The 26742-nt window shown below is 38.0% G+C and overlaps 2 protein-coding genes across 5 annotated transcripts in view; one reads left to right on the top strand and one right to left on the bottom strand.

Annotated features, from left to right (window-relative positions):
• Positions 1-8052, bottom strand: part of PPARG (peroxisome proliferator activated receptor gamma) — a 135472-nt gene extending 127420 nt beyond the window's left edge. For 2 of the 4 annotated variants that reach the window (XM_019825091.3, XM_011280215.4), the window contains exon 1: positions 6963-7465. The gene's annotated coding sequence lies outside the window, so the exon portion shown is untranslated. Of the gene's footprint in view, positions 1-6962; positions 7466-7975 lie in introns of those variants that run through there. The other 2 variants (XM_006928991.4, XM_011280216.3) reach the window with 2 other exon arrangements.
• LOC123383953 (serine/arginine repetitive matrix protein 1-like) lies at positions 254-8654 on the top strand. The gene is made up of 4 exons (XM_045052598.1): positions 254-390; positions 2759-2891; positions 7107-7266; positions 7459-8654. Exons 1-4 carry the CDS (start codon positions 254-256, stop codon positions 8523-8525), a joined length of 1497 nt encoding a protein of 498 aa, XP_044908533.1. The 3' UTR covers positions 8526-8654.
• The last annotated feature ends 18088 nt before the right edge of the window (positions 8655-26742 follow it).

Raw genomic sequence — 26742 nt, 5'->3', positions numbered from 1 at the left:
GTCTATCAATGGGGAGAATGCAGCAATGAACTTAACTATAGCAAGGGTAAGGCCCACTAAAAATAATCTAAACTAAGTGCACTCATCAGTGTAGGTCCAAGCCATCTCATGGGATGCAGGAGAAGGGGGGTTCCAAAACAGTATCTATCAGAATTCTTTTGGAGAGCCTGTTAAAACATATCCCCAGAGTTTCTCTGACTCAGTAGGTTTGGGTGTGGCCCTAGAATTTGCATTTCTACCAAGTTCCCAGATGATGCCGATGCTGCTGGTCCAAGGACCACACTTGAGAACCACCGCCTTGGACGATTTCTTCATTCTTTTTAAAACATTTATTGAGTGCCTACTAAGTATGGTGCTATATGCTGGAGCTAGGAAGATGAATAAAACCCAGTCAGTACCTGCTTCAAGTAACTGATAATCTATATTTTTGTAGACATTGCACTGCTCTAGTCCTATATGCCAACAAATTTGGACCTCACTGAAAACAAAGCTTAAAAATATATTATACTGCTTTTAAATAAAGCCAGGATGTTTTTAATTAGTTCCAAATGCTTTAGGAAAACATGTAGTAATCCTACATTGGCAAATGTCTGAGTATTTTCTTCACTCTTCTGGATTTTACCGACATGTGCAAATAATTTGTTAAAGTATCTTCTTCATTTATATATATACCATTCATACATTTGTTCTCTTTCACAAACTGTATCCACTACATAAAACAAGTGACAGAATTTATCTAAACACTTTTCCACATGCAATCAAAAACTTGTTTACACAGGTAATTATCAACTGACAGAAAAGAATGACATTTAGCAAGGTAGGACTTTGGGATTCTCTGCTTTAGATTCAGACTTCCACAACACTGGAAAAAGTGAATGGCAAGTAAACAATTTGCATGAGGGTGGCCCAAACCTAACTGTTAAATACTACTGTCAGCTGATTCACAGAATTAATGAACTTGCTTTTGACATGGCTACTAAGCTTCTATCTCTAACAGAGATGTGTTGGCTTGCCATAACTACTGTTGGCAAAAAATAAAAATAAAAAATAAAGCATGTATTAAGTTGTATGATCTGTGGATCTGCAAAAGCATTAAGTATTATTTATACTTCAGTACATTATTTTCTAGTGTGATTGAAAGGTTCCCCTCATTTCAATCTATTAAGAAGCTACTTTAAAAGTCTGGAAGAACTAACTCATGGAGACACTAGATAATTTGTCTAACATCGTAGTGAAAATAAAAAGACATAATGAGATATAATATTCAGATATTTGATTACCATAACTCATAACCTTAATTTTGATTACATTTCCTAGGAAAGTTGATGTTGGAGAATAACAACTTGTTTTCTTTGAGGGGAAAAAATGGTTTAAGGAAGACTTGTATTGATTTTTCAGAGAAAAATAAAGGCATGTATGAGAAAATATATCCTTTCCGATCACTGCTATTTCCAATGGTTACTTTCCTATTCATTTCAAAGAGGCTGGTTTATGGAGAAACTGGAACATGAATCACCTTAATTTTATTTTTCCTCCTCCAGATCACCTCTTTCAAACTCCCACGCATGTTATCTATTCCCTAAAGGCCTTGTTTTCAGGTAGCAAGGAAACTAGGAACTAAGCTCTCAAATTTTTGCTGACAGTGATTTAAAGAACCAACCCTGCTAGGAATATTGGCATTTTGAAAGTGGACTTCAAACTTTCAAATGACAAATACAGTTTGAGAGGTGAAATGCCAGCTAGTGGGGTGGGGTCAAAGTTAAGGGGTTCTTCCTAGCACTTCATCATTGTACTCAGAGAGTTTGACAGGTCTGTTTCCCCACTGCCTTCCTTATAAAGGAAAATTTATTTCTTAAACATACAGGATAAGAATATTCTCTTTCCAGTCCCTTTCCCAGATTCCCTCCTGAAGCAACTTACAGAGCCAGAGAGAACAGCACTGCTAGGTGGCAATTTCAGAATTTAAAGATATATATATATATGTATATATATACACATATATATACATATACAGATTTAATTTTTAAGGCTTATTTATTTTTGAGAGAAAGAGACAGAGTGGTAACAGGGAAGGGGCAGAGAGAGAGGGAGACACAGAATCCAAAGCAGGCTCCAGGCTCTGAGCTGTCAGCACAGAGCCCAATGAGAGCTCTAACTAGAGAACAGTGAGATCATGACCTGAGCTGAAGTCTGATGCTTAACTGACTGAGCCACCCGGGGCCCCCAGAGACATTTTAAAATTCTGTGATGTCACTGAGGAGCACGGTAAATTCTTAGAAACCAACCTTGTATTTGAGGTCTGTGCACGGTAACTCCAATCTGCCGATTGTGGGAGTTGACCATACACAGATCTCTTACACTCCTACTCAGGGTATTTCCCTATTTTTCTACCTCCCTCCTATCTCCCTTCTCCTTATCTGTGGTAAACTGTGAAGGAATTCACACCCCAGGTTTATGCTAATATGAACTCTTGCCAGAAGGTCAGAAAATCTGTTTCAGTAAGTCTTATCCACATTGTTAACTCTCCTAGATGAGTTCACAAACGAAAGCGTTTTTTAAGAAATAGTGAATCAGTCAAACTAGCAATGAATTTATTATCTAAAATCAATGAAGTAGAATGTCTCCTAAACAGATAATCAAATTGAACTAAACCATTATGTGATCCAGTTTAAAACCTGACCATGAAGTTTTAAATTTCAATTTTAATTGATTTGTGTTGCATGAATTGATCATTTCATATTTTCCCTTTATATCTGAGAAATCACAGTAGGGAAAGGAGACTCATCGCACCGTGTCGCAAAAAAGATCTTCAAGTTGAGAACGGCCTAGTCACTGAAATAGCTGAAGGTACAGCAATGACTCTGAGAAAGCCCAAACGGAAGAGAGTGGAAGTGAATATTGCTCCTCCTCCCCAACCCGAAGGGGAAGCCACAGGAAAAGGAACACTCACCTACAGGCACAGGCCTAAGCTTTCTTTGCCCTCTGTCTCCCTAACCCTTTAATTATATTCCTACATGGGCTCTGTAGCTCCATATTCCCAGAACAGAATGGGCTTCAGACCTGGAATCAAGTTTCTTACTTTCTTGCAGAGGAGACACTTCACAACAAGATGTATTTAACAATTCATAAGCAGAATTTAAAATTTATTATTTGGGGGTGCCTGGGTGGCTCAGTTGGTTGGGCATCCAATTTTGGCTTAGGTCATGATTTCAGGGTTTGTGAGTTCAAGCCCTGCATCGGGCTCTGTGCTGACAGCTCAGAGGCTTGAGGCTTCCTCTCTCTCTGCCCCTCCACCGCTTGTGTGCTCACTCTCTCTCAAAAATAAACACTAAAAAATATTTTAATTTATTATTTGGATGATGCATGGTTTTCCAATTACTCCCTACTAGTAAAGTGGTGGGCTATTAGGAGGCATACTCATTTTTAAGCTTCTAAAAGCCAATTTTTGGTTATAGCTTGTCAGAAAAAGACCCAATTCTTACAACAAGTACAAGTCACTTTTAGTCTTTTAGTTGGAGATAAAAACCTGTCTTTTGATTTGAAGGTTCACAGGCCTCATTATACAATAAACCTGCTCCTGGATAACATACATTAAACACTCACAGAGTATACCATAAAAATATGTAAAGAATAGAACTTATCAAATAAAAGCACAATCTGCACCTAGGTGGCATTAGACACACAATGTTGACACAAGAGGATCCACGTTGTGTCTACACAGGACTCACAAATATAATGTAATAAAACAAAAAAATTATTTGTCTGATTTTTTATTGAAAATCATCAAGAATAGGAAATAAAATTTAAAATTGAAGAGTGATGAAATATTTCCAGAAACATTTTATAAATTGATCATCACATGGTAAGTATTATCTTTAGCTCATTCTTAACAATGATCTCAAAATTAATACTAAGGTGAATTATTAGCATTTGTAGAAGAGTTAGCTATATGATGTGGATAACCATGAAGTTTCTCTTTAAAATATCTGCTCAGTTAACTTCAGGACAAGGTCATATCATTTAAGATACACAGGTTTTACGATTAAGTCTTAAAATCATACCAAAAAAAAAAAAAAAAAAAAACCTCCAAAAAACAAAAAACAAAAGCGTAGAACAATAACTGCAATACTTTTCCCATTTCATAGATGAGGAAATGCAGAGTTAGAAAGGATAAGTGATCAATGGCCATTACCACCCTGCTTGTGCTGGAGCTCATCTGATCTCAGAAGCAAAGCAGGGTCAGGCCTGCTTAGTAATCAGATAGGAGAAAGAACAAGTGACTTGCCCCGTTGTAATAACTGAAACTGTGAAAAATGTAAACATTCATGTTCTGGGTTAAATATTCAGTATTAAAATGTTAATATGCATTGATTGTTGAAGAAAAATATTTCTTGGTATATAAACATTCAAAAAAATAAATAAGCACATACTCTTATTGGTGATATCTTTTGTCTTAACATCTAGAAAGCCATCTCCAAAATATGGTCTATTGTATTTGAATCTATTTCCTTCCAAGAGCCAACTTAAATAATTAAGGTAAATAAAAATAAAACGTGACATTTTTATTAACTTAGTTCTAAAACATATGCCATATAACTTCTCAAAATCTACCTCCGTATTGTGGTAAAATACAAATAGTAGTAAATGAGAAACTCCATGAAAATTTCAAATAACCTTCAACTTAAAAAATTTTATCTAGAATGTTATGACATGTATAATATGTGGGGGCTGTCTATGCTTGCAAGATGGTTATTCACAAATCTTACTGTACTTTGGTGGAGTCAAATTAGATCAGTTTCAAAGGATTCTGTAAGCACTTTTTGTTGCTTTTAGGCCTCAACTACCTACCCTAATATCAAGATTTGCTAGGAAAAATAAGAAAAGCAACTTAAAAATTCAGTTTAACTGTTTTCAAGAGCGGGGAGCGTATGTTTACATTTACAGATTGGTGACTTAAATCAAGTTTTTTTGATTAGTGATTTTTAAAAAAATCCTCTACAACTGGTATTTATTTAGTGGAAACAGAGGAGACCAAAAACTTCTTCTAGTACATTTACTATACCTTTGGACATATATTTCCAAGTTCAAGCGACAATGAATTTAGTGGGACACCCACAAATCCGAATGATGACATTTTCTGTGTTATCCATTAGCAGATAGATCGATCGATTGATCAATCGATCCTATCAAAGAAGTAAAAGTATGGGCCAGGATTTATAAGAGAATTTGTGAAGTATTACTTTAACATTTTTTCCCCTACTTTATGAAAGTCTTGTCATTAGCAACCGTTTTACAATTTGAAAACTAAATGAAGTGTATTAATACTTGTGTATGTTTTCACAGCATTGCCTTTCACATAGCTTTCACATGCATAATTATCTTAATAATTAAGGTTCATGGCAAACATCTTATTTTCAGAGAATTACAGAAGAGAGAAAAATAAGTATTTGTTTACAATTCTGTAACTTACTAACTAAAAGCAATTAGCCGTGATCAGTAATGCATTTCTAATTCATACGCCTAAAGTCAGGCTTTGTCTCCTATATAAAATTTAAATGTCATAGGGATTTTGAAATTAATAGCGAATTTTAAAAATTGATATAGTTTTTAAAATGTAATTCTGAAATATACGAAGAAATGAATATTAAGGAAATTTGTCCCTTGAAAGAAAAGTGTATTCAATTATTAAAAACACCAATCACAAAAATATTTCAAAGTATTTTAAGTTCAATAAAGAATACGATGCTGGCAGACATATATGTTTTACTTTTTAAAATTATATTCTTATAATTTAAAGGAATGAAAAACAATGTCCAAAAATCTTAGCCAAGAATTCTCCAAACCTTCAGCCTTCATCAATGCCATGCTTTTATAGTAGTTATTGTAAAGACTAGAAACAAACTTTTAAATATGAAAAAGAATTTTGATTTAAAAATGAAAACAACACATTTCTCCCCTTCAATGAGTTGTAGAAGATTAAGCTGGTCACGAGGTGATTCTAAGATGCTTTCAGTTATAATTATCAGCAAGTTAACATATATAACTTAAATAACGGAGAAAAACCACGTGGAGTACAGAGTAAGGCAAAATAGATGGTTTTGTAACAAGCTTCATTTTTTGGCTAACATAACGTTGGTTTTAAATTTTCATATATCACTATGGCACCGTATTAGCCACAGAATGCATCTGTGCACCTGACAACAGACAACACAAAAATTATGTTAAAACTTGAACAGGTTCTCTTGAAACGTCACTCCTAACGCTAACTGGTAACATGGGTAAGTGTCTTCCACAAAACAGTCATAAGGGTGTGAAGTATTTCTTTAAAAGAGAAGCCCCAGGGAATGTCTATGTCAGTCTCTATACCAGAAGGGTTTCCTAAATCATCTAACACCATCCGTTTGGTTCTGCTCTCAGTGAGTGATTGATCATTTAGCTATAGACAGAAGACGGCCACAGAACATCTGAGATTTGTGGAAGATGATACCTGGATCCTTTTAAAGAATAAGTTACTCACTCTTCTCTCAACAACTCTGCTTAGGATTTGTTTCATGAATGATAAAAACAGTTGACATTAAAATAATGTACTTCAAAATAAGGAGACTTCTCCAGGAATTGGGTTCCTAACAACTCAGTTCAGCATCTTGCTTGGTTTTGTTTTCAGATGATGATTTAAACAAAATTAATTTTACACTTCATCCCCCAATCTTAAAAGGAAAAGAAGAAAAACTTCAGCTTCTTCATGGCAGATTACTATTATTTGACTTTATTCCTCTAAAATAGAAACAGTCTTCCCAAGAAAATAGTGAATTATCCTTAGACTCAAGTGAATTAGATTCTTATGTTAAAACAACAGCACAGCCAAATAATCACTATATAGTATAATCGTCACCAACATCACCTTGCAAATTCTGGGTACATCAACACATTTCGCAAAATGCAATTCGAGTGAGGCGACTCACCTAAGCAACGGAAGCTAACAAGAAGAATTTAGAAATGCAGCCTTCTGATCCCCAGCAGAGGTAAAGGCCCCTTCTTTACCTAACAACTGATCTTATATAAAAGCAGCAAATAGGTTACTCCCAGTTTCTGCCTCCTTACCTTAGGCTCCTCCCCAAATACCAAGGCATACAGTACCACAGCTACACACCCACTTTGCAACCCCTGCACTGAGGGACCAGCGCTTTTTAAGTTACCTGCCTCTCCCAACCTCAGAGTACACAGAGCGGGCGCTGAGGCTCGGCAAGTGTAGGAGCCCCCAACCGGGTAATTCCACCTTTCCCAACACGGGGGTGGGGCGGGGGACGCACGCATTCTCCATCCCCCTGCGACCCTAGGGAGTCTGGCCAACCTCCCAGCCCCTCCACTCGGCTCACGGCCTGCACAGCGCTCAAGGGCGCCGGGAGGGGGTGACCCCAAGGGTGCCCCTCGCTCAACTGTCACCGCGCCCCCACACAGTGACCGCCGCCTGGGCTCTGGGGACTGAGCAGGAGACTCCACGGCCGAGGGACGGACACGCATCGGAGCCCGCGTTTCGGTCCCAAAGTTCGCCTCGAGCGCCTCCTGGACGCCCGCGCACCTCCGCCAGGGGCTCGGAGGTCCCCAGTTCTCTCGGACCGCGACCCAGGCGCTTCCTCGAGGGGGCCTGTCCGGGGAGCGCGGGACGCACGGCTGGCGTCTCCCGGTGCGCGGCCGCCGCTCCGTGTGAGGCGTCTCGCGTGCAGCCCGTGCCCTCCCCCGCCTGGAGGGCTCTTTCTGCGCCCGGACTTCTCAGCGCGCGCGCAAGACCCTCGCCCGGGACCTACCCGCTCCCGTCCCTTCAGACTCGACGCCGCAGCCCGGTCCCCTCAGCCCCACGGCCCCGCAGCCCCGGCCCTCCTCGGGCCCCGACCCTTCGGCGCTTCCCCGCCCTCCGGACTCCCCCTCGACCCGCGGCCCCGCCGCCCCCAGCGCCGCCCCGCACCCGGACACTGACCTGCGGCGGCACCCCGCTCCGGCGTCCCGGCGGCCGACCCGAGCGCCCCGGGCGGCGGCTTAGGCGCGGGCGCGGGCTCGGGCTCCGGCTCGGGCTCAGAGTGCGGTCGGCCCCGCCTGCCCGAGGCCGAGCCGGGCCGGGCCGGGGGAGGGCGCGGCGCGGCGCGGGGGCGGGCGCGGGGGCGGAGAGCACGCGGCGCGGGGCGCCAGCCGCCCGGCGCACAGTAGGGCCCCTGGCCGCGCAGGCTGCCTTGGCGCGCGCCCACTCGGCTCGGCCTCGTTCGTTCCTCACAACCACCGCTGGGAGGCGGCTCAGAAATGGTCCCATTTTACAGAGCGGGCGTTCGAACGCAGCTCAGAGAGGGACCCGTAGGGCCACGTCTGGGAAGAGCACGAAGTGCGGGTTCCGGAGCCCGCCTTCATCCCCAGGCCGGTGTGTCTCACCCTTCGCACTGTGGTCTGCGAGGCTTCTTTCTTACAAGTTGTTATTTTTAATGACATTCTTAAAAAAGAAGTTAAGTCATTTTGAGGATCACCGTTGGGCCGTTTAGCTGACGGCCCAGTGGTCCTGCACGCTTTCAGTGCCCCCCTTTTGCATTTGTACTTCACGCCGGTGTCCATTAGTCCTTTAAAGTGACAGAGTTTGGGTTTTAATCATTAAAAGCATTTCTTAAACTCATTAACATAATTTCTTGAAGTCTTCAGTGGTGTTTCCTCCACTGAGGGCCTGGGACACATGGTGGGGGTGGGGCAGGACGTGGGGCGTGGGACTTAAGTTTGAGAAGCAGTTTAGGGCGCTCTACCTTGTAAGTGTACTGGGTAGACTGTCGGCGGCTTCTTCTGCAGCTGTCTCCACGACCACCCCTCCAGAGGGGTTAACAGATGCCCAGTAAGAAAGCTTCTGGTCTTGTGGACTTGAGGCCTTTCCTTCTGTCCCTTCTTCCCATGTCATTTACTGAGCGTCTTGTTCTAGGCCTGGTCCCCCTTGAGGCAAAGATGAAGAAAGTCCTTGTCCAGAATGCTCTCTGGTCCTTTAACGTCTTAACTTGGTGGAGATGCCTAGGTCTTCTCCCTTCAGTGCGGAAAGTTCCTTTTTGTAGTTTGCAGTAAAATTTCGTGAGGGTATCACTTCCGAGAAGGTTCAGAGCTTAAGTCAATGGATCCATGCCCTTCTATTTGTGCCCTCCAACAAGAAGTGCCACAGCTCTATAGGATGTCAAAGAACATTTATTGACCCTTGAAAACCCCATTTCTTTGCCTGAAATCTAGGTAAGTCGCGGCTCAGCATTCTGAACTCAGGCATAGAAGTGCTGCATGCATCCTATTTCTTGATCTTTCCAGAGTTCCAATCATTTTTTTTAACAGCTTTATTGAGATAGAATTTACATGAATATCATGCATTTCAAATATATAAATTCAGTATTTTTCACTTTATTGACAGTTATACCACCATCACCATAACCTAATTTTAAAACATTTTCATCATCCCCAAAAGAAACCTCCTCCCCATTAGCACTCAGTCCCGGTAACCATAGACAACCACCAATCCAATTCTGTCTCTACAGATTTACCTATTTTGGATATATTGTATAAATGAAATCAAACAATAAGATCTGTTGTGACAGGCTTCTTTCAACTTAGCATAATGTTTTGAGGCTCACTAGTGTTGTAACGTATCAATATTTCATTATTTTTATGGTCAAATAATATTCCATTGTCTGGATGTATCACATTTTGTTTATTCATCCTTGGTTAATGAATATTTGGGTTGTTTCCACTTTTTGACCATTAGGAATAATGCTGCTATGAACATTCACATCAAGGTTTTGTATGGACATATTTTTTTCATTTCTCTTGGGTATGTATCTAGGAGCAGAATTGCTGGATCATATGGTATCTCTATGTTTAACTTTTTAAGGTACTGCCAGCCTGTTTCCATTTTACATTCCTGTCAACCATGTATGGAGGTTCCAATTTCTCCACATCCTTGTCAACATTTGTTATTTTCTTTTCTATTTTAGCCAACCTGATGTGTGTGAAGTGGTATCTCACTGTGGTTTTGACTTGCATTTCCTTAATGACTCGTCACATAAGCATCTTATCATGTGCTTATTGGTCATATGTGTATCCTCCTTGAAGAAAAGTCTATTAAAATCCTTTGCTCATTTTTAAATTGGGTTACTTATTGTTAATTTATAAGATTTATTGACTGTTCTTTATCAGATAATTAACAAATATTTCCTTCTATCCAGTAAATTGTCTTTTTACTTTCTTCCTGGCATCATTTGAAGCAGAAGAGTTTTTAATTTTGATGAAATCCAATTTATCTATCTTTTCTTTTGGTGTCACATCAATGCTTAATCCAGAGCTATAAAAATTTACTCTTAAATTTTCTTCTAAGAGCTTTATAGGTTTAGCTCTTACATTTAGGTCTGTGATTTATTTTGAGTTAAATTTTGCATATGGTGTGGGGTGCCTGGGTGGCTCAGCCGGTTGAGCATCTGATTCTTGATTTCAGCTCAGGTCACGATCCCAGGGATGTGGAATCGAGCCTCGTGTCTGGCTCTGTGCTGAGCATTGAGCCTGTTTAAGATTCTCTCTCTCTCTCTCTCTCTCTCTCTCTCTCTCTCTCTCTCTCTCTCTCTCCCCCCCCCCCCCGCCCCTCTCCCCTGCTTTCACTCTCTCTTTCTAAAGTAAAATTTTTTAAAAATTGGGTATGGTGTAAGGTAGGGCCAATCTGCTTTTGGTTGGTGAAATTCCCATAATTAACAACACTGACCAAAGAGAATCCCAATACAGTAAACTCAGAACTGGTGCAACATTTTAGAGCTGATCTGAATACTTTCTAAACATTTGTGTAGATAAAAAAAAGTTGTGTGATTTTTGAAAGTGACCTATAGTTAGTGAAGCCTAAAAATGTAAGAAGCTAAGCAATGTAAATATAAATAGTATAAATCTGTTTTTTAAACTACTGGTCTTGATCCACTGGTGGGTTATTAAATCAATTCAGTGGGTCATAACCAATATATATTTGTTAAAGTCCAATAAAAACAGAACAGAAACTATCAGAATGTACTCCCTAAATTAAAAAGAGTGTCACTTCATAACTTTTGTGTTATGTATATGTATGTTTGTGTGTAAAAGGAATTGGTGTAAAATGTGTTTCTTACTGTTGACCATATTTTTTAAAGTTAGAAAAACACTGTGTAAGCTACAATTGCAGAATTCTTTCATTCCACAAACATTTATTGAGTGCTTATTTTGTGCCAGGCCCTCTGGTAAGTTCTGGGGATAAAATGATAAATAGCACATGGTCTCCACCCTACAACAGCACGCATACGCAGTCCTATCCATACGTCGTTTCCAGACATAACAGATTATTCCTTGGTTCAGTTTTCCCCAACCACAAAGACACCTTCCAACCATTGATGTTTGGTCCTGTGGCACTTATTTTTTTATTTTTATTTTTTTTGCAATTAGTGCTTAGCTGTTTACCTCATTCAAGATTTGCAATCATATTTGCTTTTCTTCTGACTAAGGGAACTTTGTTCCCAGGTTCATAATTGCATACTATGTTTATTATATTGGGAAGAAAGTATAGATTTAGTAGTGGGAGTTGGCCACAACTGAATTGATTCCCATTTTATGCCAATTAAAACTAGTTCTAGTAAGAGAATTCAGGTATTTTTAAATACGGTTATATTACTTCTTGAGGGAGAAATATCAAATAATGACAAAATTTTTATTTTTCAAGGGTTTGGCAAAACAGAGTGTTGGCATTAATAGTGGTATTTAACCACTTTTCTGTTTGGGTTTAGGAAAATTAGTGTGCTGTGTTTCCAGTCATCCAATTGAGTCACTTCTTTATGGCAGCTGTGTACAATCACAGCTCTGACATTTGCTCCTTCTCTTTATCTGAGACACCATTTGTCAGCATCTAAACACCATACATTCCCAGGAGATATAGAAGATCTTAATTTAAAATTTAAAAAATTATAACCAGTTCAACATGCCAGACAGGTTGAACACTCACACACACACACACACACACACACACACACACACCACTTCCACAAATACATCCAATTTTGAATGACTCTATTACGTTCCCACGCATGATTTTTAGGGCTTATAAAATTTTACGTGCAACCTCCCAATTTTACTTTGAATTTGATTAAGTTCCTTTTCTCTTCCTCTCCCTAATTCTGTCAACTGTTATCTTGCCCTTCACTAAATGACTTGCCCATTTGTTACAAGATCTTAACTACCAAAGCCAGGCTCGTAACCCATTTCTTCTGACCTCCAACTGATTGATCTTTTTCATTATACTTCTCTGTGTTAAGTCAGCTTTCTTTTTCTGAGTGGTTGCCTATAAATAAGAAAAAAATCTGGAACATTTTAATACAAGTGTTAATCTTGATTATAAACCAATAATTAGGTTACAATATGTACAGCTATGTTTTGATTTAAATCAAAAAACATAAGAAAATAAAACTAAATCAGTATTTTATTTTTTCTTAGTACCCCAACTTAGAGATTTTTTTTAAAAAGATAATTTGGAAGGGGGTGCCTGGGTGGCTCAGTCGGTTAAGCGTCTGACTTCAGCTCAGGGCATGTTCACGGTCCATGAGTTTGAGCCCCACATCAGGCTCTGTGCTGACAACTCAGAGCCTGGAGCCTGCTCTGGATTCTGTGTCTCCCTCTCTCTCGCCCCTCCCACACTTACACTCTGTCTCTCTGTCTCTCTGTCTGTCTCTCTCTCAAAAATAAACAAACATTAAAAACATTTTTAAAAAAAGATAATTTGGAAGAATTGAAAGAAATAATTTTAAAGCCATTTCAAGAGTAATGTTTTCTTTCCTACTGAATGAAATAACTCTGTTTTTCTTTGACTCGTTTGTTTTTGAAAATATTTTCTTTTATAATTTGTAAACATCTATGAAGTTAATGATGACATTTAATTCCAAGGAAATTCCATTCGGTAATCTCTATAGTTTTAAGTTAGACTACTTAAATTTTAAAGTTTTTAATGGTTTGAAAACATTTTAAAGGTTCAAAGACATTTTGATTTTCAGGGAATAAAAAAGAGAGCTTTTGGGGTTGTCTGGGTGGCTCAGTCGGTTAGGCATCCAACTTCGACTCAGGTCATGATCTCACAGTTTGTGAGTTGGAGAACCACATCGAGTCTGTGCTGACAGCTCGGAGCCTGGAGCCTGCTTCAGATTCTGTGTCTCCCTCTCTCTCTGCCCCTCCCCTGCTCATGCTCTGTCCCTCTCTGTCTCAAAAATAAATAAACATTAAAAATTTAAAAAAAAAGAGTTTTTGCCCTGCTTCACTGGATTTTCTCTACTTTTCCCCTAAAAATTGACCTACTTTGCATATCAGACGGGCCTCTAAATATCAAGAGGTAGGAAGCAGAATGAGTAGATGTTAGGAAGAAGAGAACTCCTGGTCACCCTGGAATGGCAGAGCTTTCAGAATGGGAGAGTCGTCCTACTTTCTCATTAGTCTTTTCCTTTCAAGAGTATTAAGTAAGTGTGGTAGAATGGAAAGAGTCCCGACCTTTATCTCTGCTCGTTGTGACCTTGAGCGGGGACTCACACTCCCTGAAGTTAGTTTCCTCATCTATAAAATGAAAATATACATTCCCATGATCTCACCAATGAGATGACTTGAGAAAATGCTGATTCAGGCTCCTAGTAGGGACTCAGTAAGTGTCGTTTAGCAACTGGGTGAAAGCACCGAGAATGTTTTCTTTTTTTTAATTGATTGATTAATTTTGTTATTACTTTTTATTTTTTTGTTTGTTTACTTTTGAGAGAGAGGGAGAGTGTGAGTGGGAGAGGGTCAGAGAGAATCAGAAGCAGGCTCTGTGCTGACAGCAGAGAGCCCAATGTTGGGCTCGAACTCACAAACTGTGAGATTATGCCCTAATCTGAAGCTGGATACATAACTGAGCCACCCAGGTGCCCCCGAGAATGTTCTTTCTGAAAGTCACTCATTAATATACTAAAGCACCGTTTGGATGCTAAATTGTATTTTTAATACATTTTTGTGAAATACTTTTTGAAGTATTTTTTCATATATATACATATATATATCGTAGTCCTCAATCTGCATCAACACTGTATCTTCCTTTCTTACATGTAACAAGTCACTAGTATAATGAATAGACTTTTAAAAAAATGTTTATTTATTCTTGAGAGACAGAGTGTGAGTGGGGGAGGAGCAGAGAGAGAGAGAGGGAGACACAGAATCTGAAGCAGGCTCTAGGCTCTAAGCTGTCAGTACAGAGCCCAATGCGGGGCTTGAACTCACGAACCATTGAGATCGTGACCTGAGCGGAAGTCGGACACTTAACTGACTGAGCCACCCAGGTGCCCCTGAATAGATTTTGAAATAGTGATGAACCTCATATTTCTGTATGAGATTGGTTTCTCATGACACCTGTGTGATTTTAGAGGTCGTAGGCTTTGTCATGTAAAGTTAAAAAAGCAAACACTTGTTATGATGGAAAGCATGAGACATATACAGAAGTGGACAGAATAGGAAATGAACCCCCTTGTACTCATAATCTAGTGTCAGTTTGTGGCGAGTCTTGTTTCATCTGTACTCTCACTCACCTCCCTCTCGTTTATACAATCCTGAAGCAAATCCCCCAAACACATTTCATCATAAAACTTTCAAACTGTTTTAAAATGTTCTTAAGTCTTCTACTTAAAAGTTGGTTCAGGGGCACCTGGGTACGTCAGTTGGTTACTTGATTTCAGCTCAGGTCATGATCTTGAGAAGGATCCGGAGTCAGGCTCTGAGTTAGGTGTGGAGCCTGCTTGGGGTTCTCTCTCTCTCCCTCTCTCTTTCTGCCCCACCCCTGCTTGTTCCTGTGTGCATTTTCTCTCTCTCTCTCTCTCTCTCTCTCTCTCTCTCAAAATAAATAAATAAATAAATATGAGTGCCTGGGTGGCTCAGTTGGTTAAGTGTCGACTCTTGGTTTTGGCTCAGGTCATGATCTCATGGTTTTGTGAGTTTGAGCTCCACATCAGGCTCCGCACTGGCAGCATGGAGCCTGCTTGGGATTCTTTCTCTCTCTCTCTCTCTGTGCCCCTACCCCGCTCACACACACACACACACACACACACACACACTCTCTCTCTCTCTCTCTCTCTCTCTCTCTCTCTCCCTCTCTCTCTCTCTCAAATAAATAAACTTAAAATTTTTTTTTAAATAAATAAACTTAAAAAAAAAACCTGGCTCAAATTATTATACTCTGGCAGATTTAGGACTTATCAGAAAAGTTTCTTTATGGAAATTATTTCAGCTCTATTACCGGTGAGTTATAAAATGAGTTTATTGCTGAGAGGACCATTGTCTGCATGCTACAAGTTCCAGAGTTCCCAAGGACATAAATATGTTCAGGCTGAGAAATGGGCAAGTAACTTGGACCTGGGGAAAGGCAGTTATGGTAGTTTCAGTTGCTAACAACAACAACAACAACAACAACAACAGCAACAACAATCAAAAGAAAAAACAAAAGCAAAGCAACCCTTGTGTACCTATGCCAAGAACAGATTTCAGCAGATGTTGGTTCCCTAAGCTTTGGGGTAGCTGGGTGGGGCCTGGGTTGGCAGAGTCCTGGGCTGGTCATGTTGAGCCACTGCTAGCCCTCTTTGCGTTCCTCTACCCCTTGTGTGAGTGTACAAATGAGAATTGTGTGCTAAAGGTTAGGTACTGCAAAGACCTTAATCTTCCCTTGTGGAAGACCTTACTGGGAGTAATTATGCTCCTCTGTGCGTCTGCTTGGTCCTATGCACATAGTTCAGTCTTCTGGTCCAATACTTATTATATTTTGGTTGGTGAAGTGTCTATCTTCTCCTACTAAGATTTAACTGCCTTGACACAGAAGCCATGGTTTATTGATTTTTTATTTTTTTATGCCAAGGACCTACTGGACTGAATGCCTGAAATTAAGTGAGTGGGCTAGAGATGTCTGTTGAATGATTGGCTGCTGGCTGTTTAATTTGCAAAACCATGCCCAGTAGTAAGCAAATAATGCAAATGTCACCTCCTCAAGGATCTTTTCATCATTGCGATTCTTTATTCTCTTAACGGTTTTATTTTTCTTCATATCAACCGAAATTATGTTTTTAAACTTGTGTTTATTGTTTGTCTCCCTGTACTAGAATGTAAACTCCATAAAGACAGGGATTTTTTTTTAAGACTTTATTATTTTAGAGCAGCTTTAGATTCACAGCAAAACTAAGAGTAAGATACAGATTTTCCCCTGAGGCAGGATTTATTCACTGTTGTAGCCCTAGCTCATATTATGCCTAACTCGACAAGTGGTAGGTGCCCAACAAAAATCTTTGTTATTGTACCAGTAGTAGTGTCATAGATTCAATCACCTTTAGAAGTTGTATTTTCGTAATTTATGCCCACAAAATTGGTTAATATGTAAATCCCCAGGCTCCGGCTACTGATGTGAGTTTGTCTCAGGCAGCCACCTGCCTTTCTGGTTTTGTGAACATAATTTTGTTTTGAACTTTTGAACTCATGTGGCAACTTTGCTTTTGATACACTGAACAGCTACTATTGATACACAACTTTTGTTTTGAACAGAGCTTTAGGACTGACCTGGAAGTTTGAGCCCTGGAACTCCACTCTGTGCTTCCTTATTATTTAAGATATTCTCTTCCCACTGTGATTTTTCAGTAATATTATTTCCCTTATCCCCTTTTACATAAGAGGTTTTCCAGCACCTACATGCCTATTTCTTAAGCTCCTGACACCTAAAGGAACATTTTTAATACATCTAAGACATGACATTTGGGGGTGACACCTTTCTGGGGGTGACAGTCTGGCACAGGGTAGACTTTCCTTCTGTTTTGCATTTCAAACAAATGCATTTTAAATGTTTGAGTAACTGGTAGGTTGGTCATGAATTGCATTTACAGTTGACCTTTTAACAATATGAGTGTTAGGGGCTCCCTGTGCAGTTGAAAATCTGCTTACAACAGTGACCCCCCACTAATAGCTTACTGTCGACCTGAAGCCTTACTGGTAACATAAACAGTCAATGAACACATATTTTGTATGTTTGATGTATTGTACACTGTATTCTTACAATAAAATAATCTAGAGAAAAGAAAATCATAAGGAAGGGGTACCTGGGTGTCTCAGTCGGTTAAGCATCCAACTTTGACTCAGGTCATTATCTCCTGGTTCGTGGGATCAAGCCCCGAGTTGGGCTCTCGCTGACAAAGCAGAGCCTGGAGGCTGCTTTGGATTCTGTTTCCCTCTCTCTCTCTCTCTCTCTCTCTCTCTGCCCCTCCCCCACTCACTTGTGTGTGTGCACTCTCGCTCTCTCTCTCTCTCTCTCAAAATAAATAAATAAACTTAAAAAAAGAAAATCATAAGGAAGAGAACATATATTTACAGTGACTATACTGTATTTATCAAAGAAAAATCTGTGTGCACAGTTCAAGGGTCAACTGTATATGTTTAGAAAGGTTAACTGTTCATGCTTAGAAACTTTTGTACACTCTTGGGAGGAGATTGGGGAGGGAGTTAAGGGGATGAGTATGCTCCACTAAAAAGTAATACTTTATTGACATTTATATTGGCAGCGTCTTTTCCTAGCCCTGTAACATGGATATGTGGATATTTTTTCCTCCTCAAAGTATTTTTCTGTTTTAAATCTCCTGTAACTATCCAATTATTCTTTCAGTAAAACTTCAGTAATTCAATCTAATCCTCCACTACTTTCGAAAACATATTTTTAATCTATCATATTGCATGCTTAAAGCATGTAATGTCATATGAAACAGATAAAACAAACATTTACAAACCATAAGATCAGTAACAATTATAATATATGGGCAAAGTCAACCCAACCACAGGATGAAAAGATATTTATGTCTAAATGGAAAAACAAAAAATCGAAAAGAAAAATAAATCGCAGCCTTGACTTTTTATGTAAATAATGACTGTTTTCCTTTTCTTTCTACTTATTTTTTTAAATGTTTATTTATTTTTGAGAGAGAGAGAGGGAGATAGCAAGTGGAGGAGAGGCCAAGAGAAAGGGGGACAGAAGACCCCAAAAGTGCTCTGCGCTGACAGCAGAGAGCCAGACACAGGTCTCAATTTCACAAACCATGAGATCATGACCTAAGCTGAAGTTAAATGCTTAACTGACTGAGCCACCCAGGTGCCCCTCTTTCTAATTATTGCAAACATCACAGAAGCCATATAAGCTTCTTGTAAAAAAAAGTCAAGTCACTTGAATACCAATGTTCATAATAGTGTTATTCAAAGGAGAACAAAAAAATAGAAACCATCTAAATGTCCACCAACTGATGAATGGATAAACAGAATGTGTGGTATATACAGTGGAATAGTATTTAGCAATAAAAATGAATGAAGCACTGATAACGTGTTACAACATGTATGAGTCTCAAAAAAATTATATCGTATAATTCCATTTATATGAAATGTTCAGAATAGGCAAGTCCATAGTGACACAAAGTAGAGTAGATAGGAGAGGAAAGAATGAAGAATAATTGTTAGTGGGAATAGTTTCCTTTTTGGGGGTGACAAAATGTTCTGGAATTAGACAATGGTGATGGTTGTACAACTTTATCAAATATACTGATATCCACTAACTTATTTGTTTAAAAGCCTGAATTTTATGATGTGTGAATTTTATCTCAATTTTCAAAATATCAAGAAAAAAATATTTATATCCTCCTTTGCTGAGTAAGAACTACCATGTGTTTTTACTTTTCCTTGCTTCGCCCGTCTACCTTGTTATGTCATTCTGTTGTTCCAGGGTTGCAGCTCAAAGAGGCCAGGCAAGTGGACAAAGAGGGTCTAAAACGCTAGCTATGTACTCATTCCACCTGAAATAAGGGGTGACTTTTTCTAATCCACCCAGAAGTGCTTTAGGAACTAGCAGTGGCTTTAATCATTTTAATGGGCTTTTAGGGTGGTAAAGGTTGGCAAATATGTGTACTTAGGGTACTATCTTGGATTAAAAGTCAAATACTTCATTTTCCTATAATACTATAATGGGTTATTTTCCAGAATGGAACACTCTTTCGCCATCTCTTTACAAGTTGGGTTGAAAATTATCTGATTAATCTCAAGAAGCACATTTCTAGTTTGAATGTGTGTAATACAGTTCCTTTAAATTTGCTTAAAAAAAAAGATTCAGTGTATTGTTCAACTTTACATTATGATCCTCCAATAGTTTTTATATATCACTAAAGTACCACTACTACCAAGGGGGATTTCCTGAAACTTACTTGTTCTAACAATGCAACTTTTCTGACAGCATTCTTGTACATTTCAAAAGTGCTCAAATAATAGTATTCTTGACGCTAAATTTAATCAGTGAGTCAACACACATTTATTGAATTACTATTATGTTGAAAATAACACTCTATTCCAAACAGGAAGAATCCCTAAATCATGGTACTGTGCATACAAAGTGCCTGTATGCCTGGTGCGTGGTAGGTACTCAACAAATATTTGCAAGTGAATCAAGAACAAACACAATTGATCAAGAGCAGTCAATAGCCATAGATTTACTAGGCCCTTACTTCCATCTTCAGAGAGAGAAGGGAAACTATCTGATGTAAAAAATGTGATATAATTAATGACTAGTTCTAAGAGAAATCACAGAATTCTGGCAAATTAACCATTGTTTTAGTGTTAAGTATTTGCAGTGTTTTAAGCTGCAAATTTTCTTCAGTGATTTTGTGTGTGTGTGTGTGTGTGTGTGTGTGTGTGTGTGACTATGTTTTCTGTTTGTTTATTTGTTTATGAAGGCAGTATTTACTGCTAACTTTCAGCATCACTCAAAAGTGTTTCCATATACAAATCAATAATCAGTGGTTCTCAAATCTGGCTGCAAATCAAACACTTAGTGTTTTGTTTTTGGTTTTATTTGTTTCTAATCCTAGAAAGGTGGAATCCAGGATTCCTAGAGAAATTAGAACCACATGGTTGAACTTGTAAATATAGATTTAAGATGTATCCTAGGTGATATTTCAAGTTTTTTATTTGTAACTACTCAAATTCTACATAAACATTTTTTTTCTTATAAAAAAATCAGAAGATTTCAAATATGCCAAATTCTCTTCCTGGTTCCCAATCTTGCAGAAGCACTTCTTATGCACAGCTGAAAGTTTTACTAGAACTCAAAATATAAGGCCAGATTTTTAATGTTGTTCTCTATCACATGAATTATAAAGTCCAAGTCCTAATAGACAGAGGGAAGAAATGCAAATTTTTCAAGTATTTAAGGGCCATCATTTAGGATGATATCCTACCAAAGGAATCTCTTCCTTCTCACGGAAAAAAAAAAAAGTTTAATTCCAATTACTCTTAGTAAGAAATGTGAGCCATGGAAATAGTAAACATATTCAGTATGTGGGGAAAATAGTTGGTATTCAGTAAACACCAAGTAATTTATTGGCTTGGCAAGGCTCCCTTGAACTCTAGTATATAGTTAACTCTTACTTATCTGGGACCAGATTCACTATTTTGTGAATTGTTTGTAATGCCTGTGAGCTTCTCTCCATCACATTGCTAAATTCGAGGCTATCAGTAGTGCTGCTGCAAGAGCAATGTTATCAAGCTCAGTGGTGGGCTTATGTAGTTGACTTTCAAATCCTTATGAAGCACATCCTTTTTGCCACACACTGCATTAGGCTGAAAGGCAAAAACCCTGCTTTTAGGGAGCTCACAGTTCTGTAGAAGAGGCAGACAAGTTAAAAAAAAAAAAGCTAGAATACAGTGTGGTAAGTGCTATGGAAGGGGTGTTACATGGTGTCATGGGGTACTAACAAGGGGAGAAACCTAACTCAGGTTGAGGGGGGTGGTTAATGGGAAGGCTTCCCATGTAATACCCGAGCTTAATCTTGAAGGATGAGTACAATCCAGCCATACAAAAATATTTAGGAGGTAGGATCCAAGGCCTTAAAAAAAAAAGTAAAAACAAAACACTCAAGAAAAACATTTGCACTAGAGACCATAAGTCTAAGCTCATGCTCAGGTTTCTGACTTAAGCAATCAATGGCTCAGGTTGAGACATGTTGAGTTTCAGGTGTTTGTGAGGGACGTCCTAGTGAAGTTGTCTATAGACAATCAGGAAATCTACTCCTGTGACTTTGGAAAAGGGTCTGGGATGGAAATATAATGTGGAGTTGTCATTGTTCACTTAGCAACCGAACCCACTGATGTGAATGAGATCGCCAGGGAGAAGGTGAGGAGGCCTGGGAGAAATCTCTGGGGAAGATGAGCTTTGAAGGGGTAGGTGGAATCTGATAAGGAAGAGCCAGAGAAATAGAAAAAAGGGAAATGAGAACAGCTTGGTATAATGGAGGTCAAAGAAGAAGAAAGCAACACTCTCAGATGGCACAGAGAGGTCAGTTAAGGTAGGCCTGGTAACCGGTGAAAGATGAGATAGAGGCAGAAGCTGTATCAGTCAGAAATATTTATTGAGCACCTACCGTGTCTCAAGGATTGTAAATGTCATGCTGTTTACTCTTTGCTACAACCTTCTGAAGGAACGCAGTATTATTATTATTGTCATCCTCATAGGATAGATGAGGAGACTGAGACAGAGAGAGGCCTTGACCAGAGTCATACGACTAGTATGCAACAGATCAGAGATAACTCGGCTCTACCTACTTCTGAGTCCAGTCTCTTAGTCATTTCGGGTTACCAGTTGTGGTGAGCAAGGTGAGATAATGTGTGTAGATGCCTTTTTAGAGACATTTATCAGTGAAATAAGGAGGGTAGATTTTACAAACGGGACACTGAGTCTAAGGTGGGTTTATGGTCTTCGGTTTTTATTTTTGTTTTTAAGAAGAGAGAAGTTTGCACATGATTTTAAGCTAAAAAGAAAGACTGAGTGAAAAGAAGGAAAGAGAAGTGTCAAGAATTAAGAGGTTGATGCATTTTTAGCCGAAATTTTATTTCCGTGGCTGGATCCAAATACATCTGGAAAGAAGCCATCAGTTTGAATAACTGAAGCTATTTGGTACTGTATAAGTATGTCTTATGAAAGAAAACACCTATAATAAATGTCCATCCCATCTTTTCTCATTTTGGAATACATTAATATAATTAGTATAATTCATGATAAAGCAGACTGAATTTCTTATTTAACTACAATTCACAACTGTACTTGCCATATCAAACTAGGCCACATCTATCTTGTTCAAGGCGAATATTAACAGTTAGGGATAGGCTGCCTTTTTACTTTTCCTTTGTATGTTCACCTTACAAAATCGAATGCCTTCTTTCTTTCCATCAGTTACTGTGCTCCAATGGAGTGCCCAGAGTTCTATCGCAGCAGGAAAAAAAGTGCCCAAAGCTCTTAGCTGGTCCTGCTGTTGTACTAGAAATTATTGCTTTCAGTTCTCCCAGATCTTATTTTTTTTTAATATATGCAAATCTGGTTAAACTTTACTTAAACTGAGCTTCTAGTAATTACACCAGAAAGGACAAGGCAATCCAATGTTTCTTGGTTATAAAGGACTCATAATGAAATCCATAACTAGAGCTCTTTGTACATTCCTCTCCAAAAGATAATAGTTTTGTAGCTTTGGTGGAGTGACATCTAAATCATACTCTAGTTCATGATTTCATACCTTGAAGACAGACATACTAGGACCTACTGTGCCATGGAACTAATGCCAGGGCTGTGGAGAAAATGCAAAGTACAATGCATATGGCTTCTTTAGGAGCTTTTAACTTTCTTGGAAGAGATTAGATGGTTACAGAAATGATTAGAATTCAGAGTAGTAAGGGGCCAATATAAATGGTAATATGGTGTTGTATCACCTTAATTTCTTCCCTTTAAAAATAATTATACCAGTAATGCAAGAATTTATTTTTGTTGAAAGAAATAAAGAAATATCTAGAATACATTATAAAAGTTCCTTCTTACTACCTCCTCACTTCCACTTCCCTTCCCGGATTGAGGCGTTTCTCGCTAATTTCTTCTCTATGCATTTTCATACGTATGGAAGGATGTATGTAGTTTAGCACATGCGCTTTCACAGCTGTTTGACATAAATTATTTAAAATGCATCGTTCTGTGAATTTTTCACTTAATAAGGTCTTTTCATGTCAGAACACACAGATCTATTCTTTTTAAAGTCAGTGTAGTATTACTACAGGATAAATTTTTAAATGTATCCTACAAAAGAGAGTGAAACAAAACAATTCAGTTCTAAAACTTTTGATTGGCAAACACTAGCAATTATATTAAATTACTTCCACATTTAATTTCTTGTTTGAGAAGACTAAGCCTCTTAGAAATTTTCTCTTACCTTTTTAATCTTTTAACAACATAGATTTAATGCATTGTTTTGATATATGAAATGCCTTACACAAATATTTTACTAAAAACCAAGTGTTCTTAAAAGGAAGACTTAAGTAAAAAATACTGGAATGCTACCTCACAAGCATATATAATTGAATGCTGTGGATCCCACAGGTGGAAATAGAATAAGATAAAGTAAAAAATCTCAAATATTTAAGGACAATGAGAGTTCTTTCTAAAAATTTTAGTTCTTTTCTCATCATTGTTAAACTAAAATCTTTTTAAAAAACAAGATGTTATGCACATCTTGTTTTAAAATATATCTGCCTGTATGCATGTATAGAGAAATACCAAGGAAAAAGTTAAGTTTATGTCTTAACAGTGGTTATCTCTGGGTGGTGGGATGTATTCAAGGTGATTCTTATTCTCTACCTTTTTCTGAACTTTTTAATTTTAAAACTAATGAATACATGTTACTTTTCTTAATTAGAAAAAAGTAGAAACAATATAATGAATTAATAGTAAATGAACCAAATGATCATGTCTCTAGATTCAAGAAAAAGAAACATTCCCTCTTTATCTTTGTATTTCTCCACGTTACTTTTACTCAAGTAGCTGTCAAATTTTAAAAATTTATAAAGCCAAGAAATAACATTGGACCATTATGTGTAATGTATAAAATTATAACCTTGGGTCAAAATAAAGTTAAAAATAGACTTTTAATATATAAATAAACACAATGTCTAACATAGTTTATTCTAGTGTTATTAGACCAACACAAAAAATATATTTGTATTTGCTAATAAGTTATGTCTCTTTTGTTAAATAACTGATTTTTTAAGTTTATAATTTAACAAAATTTAGCTTTTGAAAAAGCTTATTCTTGTCATTTCCAAAAAAAGAGAGGGGAAAGGAGAGAGGAAGCTGTGTTTACTGGGAAAGTTGCAACATTCAGTCCGTAAGTACTTTTTGCTTGAGATATTTTTTTCAACTACTTCTCTTACATAAGAGCCCTGTAATATCTCCATTGGGAGAAATAACACTGGGCTACATTATTTCTTTTTAATTTTTCCTCCAGATAGTGTTTACAAATCAACATGTAGGAATGACTCCATATTCAAAGTTATTAGCCAACGCTAGTGTCCATTTGCCATTAAGGACAATTGGTAATTTTAACAATCAATGAGAGTTTATTTTAGGAGAAAACTTACTGAAATTTGCAGGAAATAACCTTTTTGTTCCAAAACAGCTGTCATTGAGCACCATTATATCTACAACAATTAAAATTATCTTTGGTGACTTTTAGCATTTGGCATTGCTCCATTATTGTTCAGTTAAATATTTTTCAAGTTTGCTAGGACTTTTGCCCACTGTGTGCTTACGGCCCTTTATTGTCAATATGTATCTTAGAATTCACCTTTGTGACATTACTTTTTTGTATTGTGGGAGAGAATGTAATTTCTGAGTGAATTGCCTGAGAAATCAAGTAATTCCCAGTTTAAAGAATTAGCTGTTCAGTGGACAAAAGAGCAAAGGGTGACATGTGCTGTCATTTTGATAAATGTAATTGAAAATTGTGAAGAAAATTTCTAAGTTTAAGTCACGCGGGCCATCAGTCAGGGGATTGATTGTCAAAAACAAAACCAAACAAAAACATATGATTTTGCATGGCAGTGGGAGTCATACACAGGTTAGCTCAGCACCCATCCAAAATGAGTACTGTTTTGAAAAAAGGAACAAACCTGACATTCTGTAATGTCACCCAATCTAAATCATAAGACTTCATGTTTGTTTAATTTTGAAAAGAAAGTAAATGTTTGTCTTCAGAAATGATTAATTAAATACTGAAATACAATGGCTTAGAGACCCTAACTGCATCATACGATAAAGGGCAATACTTTTATAATATCTCAGGCCTTGATTACTTTGTTACTGTATTTTGAGAGAGTTTATTTGCTGTTTTTTTATTCAAACCAAAAGGTGTTTGGAGAATATTTAAGAGTTATTACTCACTAGTTAAACCTAGAATACTGATATCAGTAAACATTTTTTTTTACTCTTTTTTAATGTTTATTTATTTTTGAGAGAGACAGACCGAGAGCGATAGAGTGCGAGTGGGGGAGGGGCAGAGAGAGAGGGACACACAGAATCGGAAGCAGGCTCCAGGCTCCTAGCTGTCAGCACAGAGCCCCATGTGGGGCTTGAACTCAGGAACCCTGAGATCATGACCTGAACTGAAGTCAGATGCTCAACTGACTGAGCCACCCAGGCGCTCCCCCCCCCAAACATTTCTTATACCCTAATACTTTCTGAATGCTTGCAAGCCCATAATTAACATTTCAAACCAAAAAAAAAAAAAATTACTGGAAAGGATTTAGAAAGGCTAATTGGGTGACACCGATTTAAGTAATTTCAATAAGCTTTAGAAATTCAAAGCAATTTAAGCTTTGTGTTGTATATTTAGAGCATTGTGGATTTACACAAATTGTCTTTATGCTGACTCCCTTTGATACTCTCCTCTCTGTTATGTCCCAGCAGATATTCTTATTTCTGAATTCCCCCTCCCACACCCAATTTCATATAATCAAATCTTGGACTGTTTTTGAGGAGAAATAGTAGTTAACAAAATTGGCTTTCCAACTGAGGCTCAAAAATGGCGGGTGTGCAATATAATGCAAAACTTTGGTAAAATTTAAAATTGGCTAATAACTTGAAGACAGACACTCCAAATTGTTGAAAAGTCTTATGGAATACTAGTGACTTTTCTTCTCTTGATATTTTCTGAATTTTTCAGAAACTCATGTGTTTTTTATAGTGAGAAAAATAGTAAAATATGGGGAAGAGTTTCCCATTGATCATGAGAGTGGGAATAAAATATGTAAAACACCAGTTTTTTTTAAAGAATAAAAAAAGTTACTTTTGTAAAAGAATCCAGGCCTCTAAGCTCTTCCTCTCATTTGTGGAACATAAAGTATATTTTGGATCAAAACATGGAACATTCCAGACAATGTGAAATCTAGAAAGGAACTGCACCTGTATCCCGATGCAGCGCCAAAAAAATATAGCTACTGAATAAATAGTTTTCCTAAATTAGGAAAAAGAATTCAAGTCCACTTTCCACTTAGTCCCATGCACAAAAGTGAAAGTTTTACTCTTGGCATGAGTTTCATAGAAATCATGAGATAGTAATTATTAGCAAGAAGGTATTTTTCAGAGTTTTATTACACCGAAAGTTTTAAGTGGAAGAGTAGTTATTGTAGAATATAACTCAGTGCTTTGCTTTAACTGAATATTCGATTTTTAATTAAACTATAGCTATTTACTTTGTGAGTTTTGAGAATTACTTGATTGATTACTTTCCTGAAAACTAGTACTTGTGCCAATCAGAAGACACAATGTATTTGAGGATTTGTTTACCTAAACTGATGCCCTTG

This window comes from Felis catus, chromosome A2, assembly GCF_018350175.1.
Source record: "Felis catus isolate Fca126 chromosome A2, F.catus_Fca126_mat1.0, whole genome shotgun sequence".
Lineage (NCBI taxonomy): Eukaryota > Metazoa > Chordata > Mammalia > Carnivora > Felidae > Felis > Felis catus.
This window is presented reverse-complemented; position numbering and strand designations above follow the sequence as displayed.

What these genes read in the sequence shown, in the direction of transcription:
- LOC123383953 (XM_045052598.1), top strand. Translation starts at nt 254, where the DNA reads ATGCCGATGCTGCTGGTCCAAGGACCACACTTGAGAACCACCGCCTTG. An exon ending in CCAAACGGAAGAGAGTGGAA is followed by an intron (nt 2,892 to 7,106) that starts GTGAATATTGCT and finishes TCCTTACCTTAG; the next exon opens with GCTCCTCCCCAAATACCAAG. An exon ending in GTGTAGGAGCCCCCAACCGG is followed by an intron (nt 7,267 to 7,458) that starts GTAATTCCACCT and finishes GCCCCCACACAG; the next exon opens with TGACCGCCGCCTGGGCTCTG.